The sequence below is a fragment of the Maylandia zebra genome, linkage group LG14 (genome assembly GCF_041146795.1).
Source record: "Maylandia zebra isolate NMK-2024a linkage group LG14, Mzebra_GT3a, whole genome shotgun sequence".
In the NCBI taxonomy this organism is placed as follows: Eukaryota; Metazoa; Chordata; class Actinopteri; order Cichliformes; family Cichlidae; genus Maylandia; species Maylandia zebra.
Genome location: NC_135180.1, coordinates 19227122 through 19239773, shown reverse-complemented (window position 1 = coordinate 19239773; position 12652 = coordinate 19227122). Strand labels below are relative to the sequence as shown.

At 38.7% G+C, this 12652-nt stretch overlaps 1 protein-coding gene across 3 annotated transcripts; it reads left to right on the top strand.

Annotated features, from left to right (window-relative positions):
* The first annotated feature begins 5653 nt into the window (after positions 1-5653).
* Positions 5654-10864, top strand: yif1b (Yip1 interacting factor homolog B (S. cerevisiae)). 3 transcript variants are annotated; one of them, XM_076892405.1, is made up of 8 exons: positions 5654-5883; positions 7418-7520; positions 7758-7887; positions 8034-8138; positions 8329-8465; positions 8726-8881; positions 8977-9070; positions 9994-10864. In XM_076892405.1, the coding sequence occupies exons 1-8, from the start codon at positions 5862-5864 to the stop codon at positions 10147-10149; spliced, it is 903 nt and encodes a 300-aa protein (XP_076748520.1). In that variant the 5' UTR covers positions 5654-5861; the 3' UTR covers positions 10150-10864. The 3 variants fall into 3 exon arrangements, with proteins under 3 accessions (XP_076748520.1, XP_004543897.1, XP_004543898.1); XM_004543840.6 differs by having other exon boundaries at positions 5655-5907; XM_004543841.6 differs by having other exon boundaries at positions 5656-5898.
* Positions 10865-12652: the final 1788 nt, after the last annotated feature.

Below are 12652 nucleotides of genomic sequence, written 5' to 3'. Positions count from 1 at the left end.
GAATTGAAGGAGTTGGAAAATTGAAGGAGTAACACCTGTGTAGATGTTCATCTACAATGAGAATCAGCTGTGGCTGGTTAAACTGCATTTTTAGTTTAAAATATGTTTCACTAAAATATTGCTGTTGGATTTTGCTGTCTTTTCAAGTTTTGCATTGTGTTATTGTTAGAGATGGCACGATACCACTTTTTTATGTCCGATACCGATATCATAAATTTGGATAACTGCCGATACCGATATGAATCCGATATAGTGTTTTTTAATAAACAAAACTGTTTTTTTAAATATCTTGCTGCATTTTGTATAAGTTCATACTCAAGTTTAAAACAACAACTACACTAAAGCTATTCTGTTATACCTGTATGCAAAAAAAAAATTTCATAGTACAGCAATACTGATCAATCTAATAAACTTAAACCTACACCATCCTCCCTATTCTGGTATTTTAAAGAGTACTTAGCATAAATATTAAGCAACCTAACTAATAGGGTTCCAACTCCCAGCAACAACAAAAATAAATTAAAAAAAAATAGGGAACCACCCCTCACGCTCCACCTCATGATGCTTAATCGACGTAATCAACCTTAATTTGATGCAGTGTGAAAAAAAAATGCACAGAAATCAATTATTTTTCAAGAAATATTAAATAGATTCAACATCTTTCTTCAACAAAATTGCAGACTGCACAGATGGTACCTTCCCAAAGGAAAAAGTACTATAGCTTACTAGGGTATATATATTAGACTTAATAGTTACTATATACAGTAATTGACTTCTATTCATTTTACATCAAATTAAAACTTTGGGTGTCAGATAATTATTTATTAAAAGCTCGACATTTTAAATGAGAATAAGAAAGAAAAGTATGTCTTTGTGCCCCCTTTTCCCTGTTAATGCCCTATCGGCCCCCCTGGCTAAACTTTGCTAGATCCGCCCCTGCACAGTTACCAGCGTCAGCTAAGTAGAAAAAGATCCTCGAGTAGAAAGTAATATTAAATAAATTCTAACAACAGCTGATCAAGCTTAAACGTGCTGCTGTTGTTTATCCGCTGGTTTCCTCATTCTGGTGCAAAGTGGGCCAAAAGCAAACTAGAGACACGGACTCGCGACAGAAAAGCCGATCAGCTGATCGTTAAGCAGTTTCATGATTGAAGTAGCAGCCGGAGAGCGAGAGGCAGTCATTTGTGAAGCTTAACGCAGGAATGCTTTACAAACATTCAGAGATGGACTTACACACTTGCTTTACTTCTCTCGGGGATAACTTTGTCGGAGATGAAATGCCGGGTTGCTAGCGAAGCTCCAAATGCTATCCAGACCACCAACAGGTCCCGCATGCCACAGCCGCTCTATCACGTGATGCATACTGCTCTGACGTGCTAACGTTCTGAGGTGAGTTACGGTGTGTTGCAAGTTTTGTGAGGTGCTTTCGTGATATTTAATGGATCGGATTACATTTTTTATTTTTCTCCGATATCCGATCCAGTAATTTAGGTCAGTATCGGACCGATACCGATACGTAATATCGGATCGGTCCATCTCTAGTTATTGTTTTGGCCATAAGTTTAACAGTTTTGAAAACAGTATGTAAGCACATGCAAAATGTCCTGTACGTACAAAGGTTTTTGGCAGTTGTTGTGTCTGAGTGAGAAGATGATTCATGAAATTTGAGAGATGTAGTCATTGGATGCATTTTGTGCCAAAACAATGATAACTGGTCCTCAGTTTAGCCCACATAGACTTCTGTTGTGCTCTCTGTGTGAGGAGTTTTGCAAACGTGACCTAAGTATTGAGAAATGTGTCCTAGCGTCTGTAAAAAACTGTAAATCTATCATTAAAAATTTCTGAAAAACAAAATGCAATAACTTTCCTGTTATTCAGTTCTTATTTTCAAACACTAAGTACTGATGACCATCCAGAAACAGCTAATTGTTTCCTGCTTTATATACCCCATGATTATTTCAGCAATAATGTTTTCACATCCAAATGTACCAGAGTGCAACAACAATAATTACACTACCTGGGACTCTGTATGCCGTACAAAGAGATACTTTTTGATGATGATACAAATTGCCTCTAATGACTGTAGACCTCTATAGTACTTTGTGCCCTTTGCAGTGATTTTCAAATGCATGACAAAATAGTCCCTGCTCTAACCCGTGTGTGTGTGTGTGTGTGTGTGTGTGTGTGTGTGTGTGTGTGTGTGTGTGTGTGTGTGTGTGTGTCATAATTTAGCGTGAGAAAATTACTCCACATTTATGTGCCCTGCATGTCCATGTGTAGGCCGGGCTGTTTCAGAGCTTCGTTGTGCAGTACAGAGTTTGTCACGGTGCCTGAGGGCTGGTGACTCCAGCTGTCAGTGGAGAGAGTGAGACACAAAGTCAACTTAAACAAAAGAGTGACAAGTGAAATGTGTACGATTCGAGAGAGAGGAAGCAGATCCACAGATTGAATCAGTTCGCTGCCAAAATTAGTTTGTGTGCTCACATCATGTTTATCAGTTAAAACCCACAGGAAGAAATGTGGTTTTACTGGGTACATTTCTTTATCACACTTCCACGTCCAATCACTGTAAAACACAACTTTAACAAATACAATAAAAAAGACATCATAGCCACAATTTTTTTCACATATTGTTTTTTTTAATAAGGCTGTTGTGTGAATGGATGAATGAATGAATTAAAAGTGCTATATATATAATAAACACTGTGAAACCCCTAATATAGAGAGTAAGTTCTTTACATTTCTTTTAATCTTTTTAATACGTGCATAATCGTTTTTCATAGACTACACAAAATGAGGGAAATTAGCGCTTTAAGGGTGATGCATTAAATGTGCGTCACTTGATTTATTTATTTATTTATTTTCTTTGCCACTTGGGGGCAGTAGAGTCGCTGCACAGTCTCTGAATGGTGTGACCCCCGCATCTTTTGTTCACTGTCGTGTAAGCAGCCACGGAACGCATTCTGGGGGCTGGGTGTTGGCTGTTCTTGATTCCTGTAAAGGCCAAGCTATTTTATGTAAATCATCTCCAATGCTGTGTCTGGAAACTCCCCAAATGCTTTTAAACTAATTGTATTTATCTGAATAAAAGTGAATAAAAGACAGATTTTTCTTTTGTCGTCAAACATTCTGAAGAACACATTTGCTGAATGATGTATGTAACGTAAAAGAAAGCACTGGTTAGTCCACGAAAAAGTATTATTCCAGTCAGACATAGCTGGGTGTTCTAGGAAAGGAAAAAAAGGAAAGTCATCTTTTGTGATAATGCATAGTGACATGTCCATCAAGTGTCGATCAAGCGAGAAGAGGTGTGTACAAAAACACCCATAAAATTACTGATACAGCTGATGAAATCTCATACGGTGTTGGGCAGATAGGATATTATGTACATATGAGAACAAGCTACACACACTAGAGCTAAAATATTTAGTAACAGGTCATAAAACCAAAACTAAAATCTGAAACTAGCTAAAATAAACTTGTTCACAGACTCAGGTTGCACAAATATTTCAGAAATCTGCGAAAAACAATCGCAAAACTTGAAAGTTATTGTGGTACTTATTAGTTATATAACAAATCCGAGCCATGCCGGAAAAGTCAAGCATATAGCTATATGTAGGCGTGTGTGTATGTGTACCATGTATACAGGGTGGGCCATTTATATGGATACACCGTAATAACATGGGAATGGTTGGTGATATTAAAGTCCTGTTTGTGGCACATTAGTATATGTGAGGGGGCAAACTCCTCAAGATGGGTGGTGACCATGGTGGCCATTTAGAAGTCGGCCAGCTTGGATACAACTTTGTTTTTTCAATAAGAAGAGGGCCATGTGACACATCAAACTTATTGGTAATGTCACAAGAAAAACAATGGTGTGCTTGGTTTCAACTTAACTTCATGAGTTATTTATAAAGCCAGCAATAGTAACACGAAATTCACACTTTTATACATCTTGTTTGATTTTCTTGCTTAATATTTGGAAGTCAGTGGCACATCTCTGACTAGGCTCACAGCCCCAGATTCTCATTATTTTTAACCATCTAGTCTTCAGTCAAAACAACGAGTTACTAAATGGTGTGGATTTAAATGACTTCATGCATGCTTCTTCGCTTGCTTTCACTAACTCAGATGGTGTTGCAACTGTAGCAGTTTGTCTTGAAACAGCAACTTTTATATCAAAATTTCATGTTTATTCTCAAAATGATCAATAATATATATATTTTTTTAATGTGGCCCTAATACTCTGTCACACTTTCCTGTCGTGCCACTCAAAAACAAGGCATTACGGGTGATGGTTCATGGGCAGCCAAGCAGTCAAGTGTGATCACATTCCAAGTCTTGTCTATTTTACAGTAAGTCAGAACACAGAAAAGCAACAAAAAAAGTAAACGTTGGTTCAGAGTGTACTTGTGTGAATAATTGAGTAGAAAATGTTTTTTTAAGTACTAGTCCATTTTTAAAAAGTCACTTTAAGATACATTTAGTACAGTTTTAGAGTCTTATTAAATTCATTTCAGTCTCACTTTCACTTAAATACATATCATCACCTTTACATAATCTCCAAGATCCCAACGTGGATAGGTATTTTTAGATCAGTGTGACCAATTACAACATGACAAATGACTGATTATAGTCAGATAATGTGTCTAAGGTTTTCTACAGACAATTTTGATGTAAGCAGTAATTGCTACGGTAATGTACAGTAAGTTTTTCCAGTTCAATGAAGCTGACTGACAGTCTGATAAGCACTGTAATGTCCAGAGTCACAGAGTTTAAAAAAATCACTGATGTTTTGTTGTTGTTAGTTAATGGAGTGAACTTTAGTTGGTTTGCAAACTAGATGTGTGTAAATGTTCAGGCACCAAAATACACAAACATCTTGGTAACTCTGTAGCCTCCTGGTGCTTTCAGAGGAGAATCATACTGTTATTATATACCACTGTGAGTCTCTGCATTCTGCCTTTTCTATAGCAACATTACAGATGGGCAGTATGCAGGGAAGTTCAAACGGCTCAGAAGAGAGAGGTCATCACATTCACTACACATACTAAATTAATGAGCCAACTTATTAGCTTAATATAACTTCCAGCTCTGTCTATAAATGCCCCCATTGTCCAGTAACTGGTTATGTAATAGCCTAAGTGTTTAATCTAATTGCACGCCTTGAGGTAATTCCAGACAGGAAGAAATCTGAATGTGTCAGTTTTCATAACATTACTCCTACTGATATTATATTTTATGTCGTATCCTTATTATCCATACTAGATCATAAAACAATCACCAGTTACTATTAAAGATCAGCCCTGTTATATGAACCGAATTTTATCAACCCATAAAAATAACCATGAGGTGCGCGTGTAATAAGGGGTGTCTGTTTCTGTACAGATTACTAATACATTTCCATAGCTTACAGGACAGGAACATTGTGTATTTTTTTTTAGAAAACTACACAATAAAAATGTATAAAATAATTACTTCATAAGACTATGGTCAAAATAATTATCTGTTACTCACTGTTAAAACTGTTAAAATAAACATACTGGATAAATATGTGCTATTATGTGTAGAAGGTTATTAACACAGTCACAGTCGCCCATGATTAATGCAGCAAAGCAAAAACCAATAGAAACGTTATCGTGGGCATAGACGTGAAGAAACCTCGACACAGCAGACGGCGGTGTTCACCTCTCACGTCCGTTCATCGTTACATTTACAAGAGAAGAAGAAGAAGAGCGTATTCACTTCCGTGTAAAATTTCATGAATGACCACAGCTTCCCCAGTGTAGCTCGCTAACTAGTACCAACTTCGAGTAGTGTCGCTTGTTTGACAGCTGCAGCTACCGCCTGCTTGTTCTAAAATGGATTATACTGCAACTCAAAGTGGGTTCAGACAGCGTAAGTTACGTACGTAATTTTCTCATTAGCTCAGTTCATACGTTTGCCGGGTGCATGCACACATTTGATGCTGGCTACTGTTAGCTCGCTCTTATCAGCCGGTTGAGACTACCTGCTGACGTTAAACAGTTAAACGGTGAATTTAAGCTTAACTTTCAACTTTAATTAAAGAGCTTTAATTATATAATAGGCGCCGACAATATGTGTTGACACTGCTAACTAGCTAATTCGTCTCCCGTTGCACGGGCTGGGCTGGCTAACGGTCCCCTCTGATGACGTTACTTATTCGGAGTCTTTTTTTGCTCCCTCTATGCTGAGCTTTGTTTGTTTAGGAGCCAGAGCTTGCAGTAAACAGTGCTTATTTGAACTCTGATCAGTTTAATGATTAGTAATGAATGTACAGTGTTATTTTTGTGCTTTTAAAAAATGTGTCAAGCCACTGCAGAGGGGGCCCTCTTGAAGAAGCTTGCTTTCTTGCTTAAAGTAGAACAGTTTTGTAATATTTACATATTTATTTCACTTTTTTATTTCATTCTTAAGACTTCTCTTTTCCGTGTGCTGCTCTTTACACGGGAGAGGAAAACAAGGTCTAAACAAGCAGTAGGCGCCTGAGGATGCAGTAATCAGGTCTTGTGATAAGTGTCTGATTATATGAATAATACTTCAGGGAAATGACTTAAAAGACTGTCTTCTGTACTGAGATTTCATACTATGAATTTATTTTGTGTAAATAGACGTGTACTTTCCTTAACAGTTCTCTTTATAGCTAATTCAGACCAGCATCTTCAACAGCACACTGTGGTCTAAAAACTTTGGGTGTTCTTAGTCAATTACTTGTTAACTTTTACACGATCCCAGTTGTTGCTATCATACATAATAATAATAATAATAATAATAATAATATACTTTACTGTTGTTATGCAGATGATACAAAGTTATACCTGTCTTTTTCCTCTGATCTAACACCTCTTCATAATTGCTGGATGTCTCGAAACTTTTAAGAACTGAACTGAAACGGGATGGAAATATTTGTTTGTGAGTCCAAAAACTTAGAGACAGATTTTTTTCTCATAATTAAAATTCCCTTCTGAGAACAGTTAAATAATTTTTCTACCACTTAACGAATAGTAAAAGTTAGAAAATCCAGATCTCAAACTGGCTCTGAGAAATTAGTCCATGCATCTGTAACGCTTTATTTACAAGATTATCCAAATCATCAGAAAGACGGATTCATTTTGGCCCAATTACAGCAACCAGTGTCTTTACACTAATATTGAAATTTGAGCATATTACCCCTGCACTGAAGTCACTTCACTGGCCCCAGTTAAATGCAGAATTTTCTTTAAAACCCCTTTTTTAGGGGCTCTCTTATCGATGTCTCTCCACTGCACCTGTATTCACCAAAACAGGTGAAATGGGTTCACAATAGTTCATGTTTTCTAACTGGACAGATTGATTACCCTTAAGGATATCCATCATGAGTGTTTTCTCCTTCTCTAAACTCTGTCTTTTTACACAGAGCCCAGTATGCGTCTAAGGAATAGTCCAGGGGACAGTCCAGATGGCAGTCAGCTGTTTGAGGATACGAGCAGAGCTGGGCCTGGACCACAGGCAGGATACAGGTGGGACTCCTGCCAATGAGGATGAAGCTGTTTTTTCCTTCTCAAGAAGAAGCCTTTGACTGTGTTTTTACAAATACACTCAGTGCCAGAAGGGGGCGACAACATTCCACACCTCATGTTTTACTTGATCGAGCTCATGTCTTTTGTCTTCTGCTTGCATGTGTTGTAAATATTGCTTTTGCTGATTAGATCATCATGTTCACCGAGCTGATCCCCTGTCTTGTGTCACATTGGCAGGAACCAGCAGGCCGGCCCTCAAACTGCAGGATTTCCTGGTCAGACCCTCCTGTCAGAGCCCATGTCCAATCTGGCCATGGCATATGGCAGCTCGCTGGCATCCCAGGGGAGAGAAATGGTTGACAAGAACGTAAGAGCAGCTCACCAATTTTTAACAGGAATGAGTCCAGTAAAATCCTGCTCATGTTTAATCTCATAATAATGGTAGAATAAATGCAGTGATTGCCCTTGTTAGTCAGAGCCTCGTATTCATGTCCGCATGCTTGCTTGTTTCAGCTGGATAGATTCATCCCAATTTCCAAGCTAAAGTACTACTTTGCTGTGGACACAGTGTACGTCGGGAAGAAGCTGGGCCTTCTAGTTTTCCCATATATGCACGAAGTGAGTCTCTTTACACCTGCTAAATGTCAATCATTCTGGTGGATATGTGTAGAGATTGCTTGTGGTTTTCCATAAATATTTAAGATAAAAGAAGAAACCTGCTATCTTCACATAGACCCAAATATTTAAAAACATGTTTATTTTGGGTCTTACATGTTTGAAAGTAAGTGTGTGATCATGTATGTTGCAGAACTGGGAGGTGAGCTACCAGCAGGACACTCCTGTGGCTCCGCGCTTTGATGTGAACGCTCCCGATCTTTATATTCCTACCATGGGCTTCATCACATACATCCTGGTGGCCGGACTGGCCCTCGGCACACAGAGCAGGTACATCTGCATCCATGTTTTTATCAGAGTGATGCACATTTGAGTATGACCCTAAGCTCCGGTTATGACCATCTTAAACACTTTTTGGAGACTTGTAGTTTTATGTGTTTCTGGTTTAAGCCATTTCATTTTCTTAAAGGCTGTCCTTTTCAAACCTTAAAGCCAAAAATGGAGAACATCACCACAGGTTCATAATAAAGGATTTAGAGTATTCTCTGTTATATTTCTATGGACTCTGTTATTTCTATGGACTTCCTCAGGTTTTCACCAGAGCTGCTGGGAGTTCAGGCAAGCTCAGCTTTGGTGTGGTTAATCATGGAAGTCCTGGTGGTCCTCCTGTCGCTCTACCTTGTCACTGTAAACACAGACCTCACCACTATAGACCTGCTGGCCTTTGCTGGCTATAAATATGTTGGGTATGTACCAATTGGTGTCATTGTTTGCCTTTTATTACTCTGAATCTGTCAGTGTCATGCCTTAAATGTGTATATCTCTCCTTTTGTTTCTGTAGGATGATTGTAGGCTTAGTGGCGGGCCTTTTGTTTGGGAAGCCGGCATATTATCTGTCTCTGCTGTGGTGCTGTGCTGCCATCTTTGTCTTCATGGTGAGTAAAATTATTTACTTACGTTTAGTAATTTTGTTTTAGTGTACAGATTTTAGGGTGGCACGGTGGTTAGCACTGTTGCTGCACAGCAAGAAGGTCCTGAGTTCAATTCCACCATCAGACCGGGGTCTTTCTGTGTGGAGTTTGTTGGCCCTGCGACAGACTGGCGACCTGTCCAGGGTGTACCCCGCCTCTCGCCCTATGACTGCTGGGATAGGCTCCAGCGCCCCCTGCGACCCTGAAAAGGATAAGCGGATGGATGGATGTACAGATTTTATTTTTGAAAAATTATTGAAGATGGTTATAGGCTTGAACACATGTCAGAAAGCCTTAAAGGTTCATAGATCTCACGTCAAACTGTGCAAATGCATCCTTCTGTATTTTTTAGTACATAATCGCAACAATAATAATAAATTCCTTGTGATTTTTTTTTTATCATAACTTCCTGAAACTTGGGGTAGTCATATTTAAAGATAAAAAGTTAGACAGGTCAGGTAATTTGCAGACTTAAGTTTTTTCCACTTGGGGGTGCTGTTGTTAAACGTGGCCGAAGTTTCAGAGACTGCAATAATCCTTTTGAGTCAGACGTTTAGCCTTCAAGTTTTTTTGTATCATTTGTTTTTCCTGTACTCTTGTTCCACCCTGACTTCTGTTTAGCACAATGCGTGCTGTTTGCATTGGTGAGGCAAGGAGCAGCCAGTCAGAAGAAAAAGACAATTTAGGGAGATGAGTGTTAAAGAAAGAGGCGTTGAAAGAGTTTTTGTGTCCGACAGTTGAACTGAGGGGGTTATATAACCCACCAGTTTAAGACAGTATAAGATAAATTTGTCTTTTTGCAAAGCTGCTTTGGTGGATGCTCAGGTTAAAAAATCTAGAGCTGCAAATAAAACGTTTTCAAATATCTTTTGCTTGTCTCTCCTCAGATACGCACTCTGCGTCTGAAGCTGTTGTCAGAAGCAGCAGCAGAAGGGAAGCTAGTGAGAGGAGCCAGAAACCAACTGAGGATGTACCTCACCATGGCTATAGCAGCAGCACAGCCCATTTTCATGTACTGGCTCACTTTCCACCTCGTCAGATAAAAACTCCAGCACTTGCACATAGAACTCGTCATCTCACCTGACTAAAATTTGAAAAAAGAAAATAAACACAACATACATATCAGAGAAGCTGGACTTGGATGAAACACACAGCGACATGAAGACTCCACGTACGTGTGGAGCTGAACAACACGCTACAAGACGACTTAGAGAAGATGCGAGGCGTTACCGCCGTTTCACAGCACAGCCATTTCATTAGCATTGCCTTTTTTAAGTCTTCGCAATTTTGTAGCAAGAGCAATTGGCTTTAAGTTTCTTTTTTTCTACTGTGTAATTACTGCTTAATTATGTTTTTTTTGTTTTGTTTTTTTTAGGAGTATTTATGTATGTATGTATGTATGTTTGTGTACAGCAAGAGTATTATTGCAGATGTTTCATGAGCGATATCTCTGAGCCAAGAAAAAGCGGTAACCTCAGACAGACCGTCCACTTAATAAAAAGAACTCAAATCTGGGTTTGAAAATGATCAACTGGCTCTGCTTGAACGTTTGGACGATGAAAGCTTTTCCCCTTCTAATGTTTTTTTTTTTTTAATGGCTGTAATTGTCCAGCAACATGAGTAAAAACATCTATCTGGAAACCAGGGTTACCCAGCTCGTCTAGAAATGTCATATAATGCCTAACCCCCATTGTTCACACACTCTGTATTGATTCTGAAAATATATATATTGTATAATTCACCCTGCTCCCCCCCCCCCCCCAAAAAGACACACTGCTATTGATAGCGGTCGTGAAACTCTTAACGAATGCCTAGTCAGTGACGTCTGCGCTGTTCCCTCCCTCTGCCCCCCTGCAGGACGTCTCTACAGGAGAAGAGTGAAAGATTGAACGTCAGAGGCGACAAATGTGGTTAAGTTTGAAGATTAGGGGTTGTTGTGTAGTGCATTCACCTAAAGTCCTTTTTATTTCAGTGTCTAACTTGACATCTATGCTGTTGCTAGCAGATTTCCATGGTTACCTGTAGTTTGCATGAAAGATGGTGACTTACCTGCGAACACTTGCCACCTACTAGTGGAGAGGCAATAAAACTTGAAAGTGTGCAACACAAACAAGCGGATAATGTTTGCTTTCAAAGTAAACCTAAGAAAGTGTTTCCGGTTTGCTTTCTACTTTTCACATTTTCGCTAATACTCCACAAGTACTTTGTTACTGTTTGCAGCCATTAGGTGTCATACAAACTGTGGGCAACAATGGCAATCTGCTTGGAGTCAAGCACCCAAAGGTTTTCGGTCTTTGCGATTAATTTCACCTTGAGAGTGCCACTAGCCTCCTGAAACCACTCACCAACCAGTCACTGAATGCACACTTTTCCCTAGCAAAACATGTATTACACTTCAGAATCACATTCAAATGATAGCTGTCTGCATTTTTCAGAAATTAGATGTATTCAGCTTATTGAGAACACCTATGAATGTTAACCAGTTTGATTCTCATAACAAAAATAAATACTCTTCTCCCTAGCAAAAAACAATAACACTGGAAAATATAATAAGTAATTTTATCGTATCAGATGAACTGCAAAAGAAATTTCCCTCGTACAGTCCCGGTACTGGTAATTTTTCTTATACAGAATGAGGCCTTATTTCTGTACCATTATTTAATAATTAAAATGTGATAACTGTTTGTGATAAAATGAAGAGTTGACTGATATATTGCATATTCCTTTATTGGGTGAGAAAGTCATACCTACAGAATAGATATCAGAGCCTTAAACAGGCTGACGTCTGCTAAATGGGTCAAACTGGGCAGAAAGTATCCAAACACATAACATCCTTATAGAATATGATGTAACACTATAGATCAACTTACCTCAAAATATATAAAGCATACAAACAATTACAGCAATATGATGCAACAAACACAGCAGTGCTACTAATCCAAAATACTCCAAGCTTCATATAACTGAAAAAAAAAACATGGACATTTATTTTTAGCTCCATTCTGCTGCTGATACATACTTTAGGTTTCTGAACATTAAAGTCTGTCTATTCTCTCCATCTGTCAGCTGCTGCTGGCTCTTCCTCCTCCTCACACACTGCTGAGTTTGTCCTGGTGGATCATCAGGGCTGCAAAGCCTCACAGATGATGTGCAGCAGTGGGTCCCTCAGTCTGTCCTCACTCTGGACACTTGCAGTTGACATACATGGAAATCTGATTTGGTACCAAATCAGAGTAATCAAGTAAATCCAAAACTAGTCTAATGTTATTAGAAATATGCTTATTTCTCATAAAGCCTGACTGTGTCTCAAGAACTCTTTAAATTCTGTTAACAAGTACTAAAGCCATATAGTCATTATTGAGCAGACAGATGGGTCCAATTATCAATAAAAAGTGAGTCTTTTGGAATAAGTGTTATGAGACCTTGAGTAAGAGTAGGAGGGAGGGTGTTATTCTCTATACTTTCTTTGAAAACCTGTAGTAAGAACGGAGCCAGGAGATTAGAAAATGATTTGTAAAACTCTGCAGTTAAACCCTCTGTGCCGGG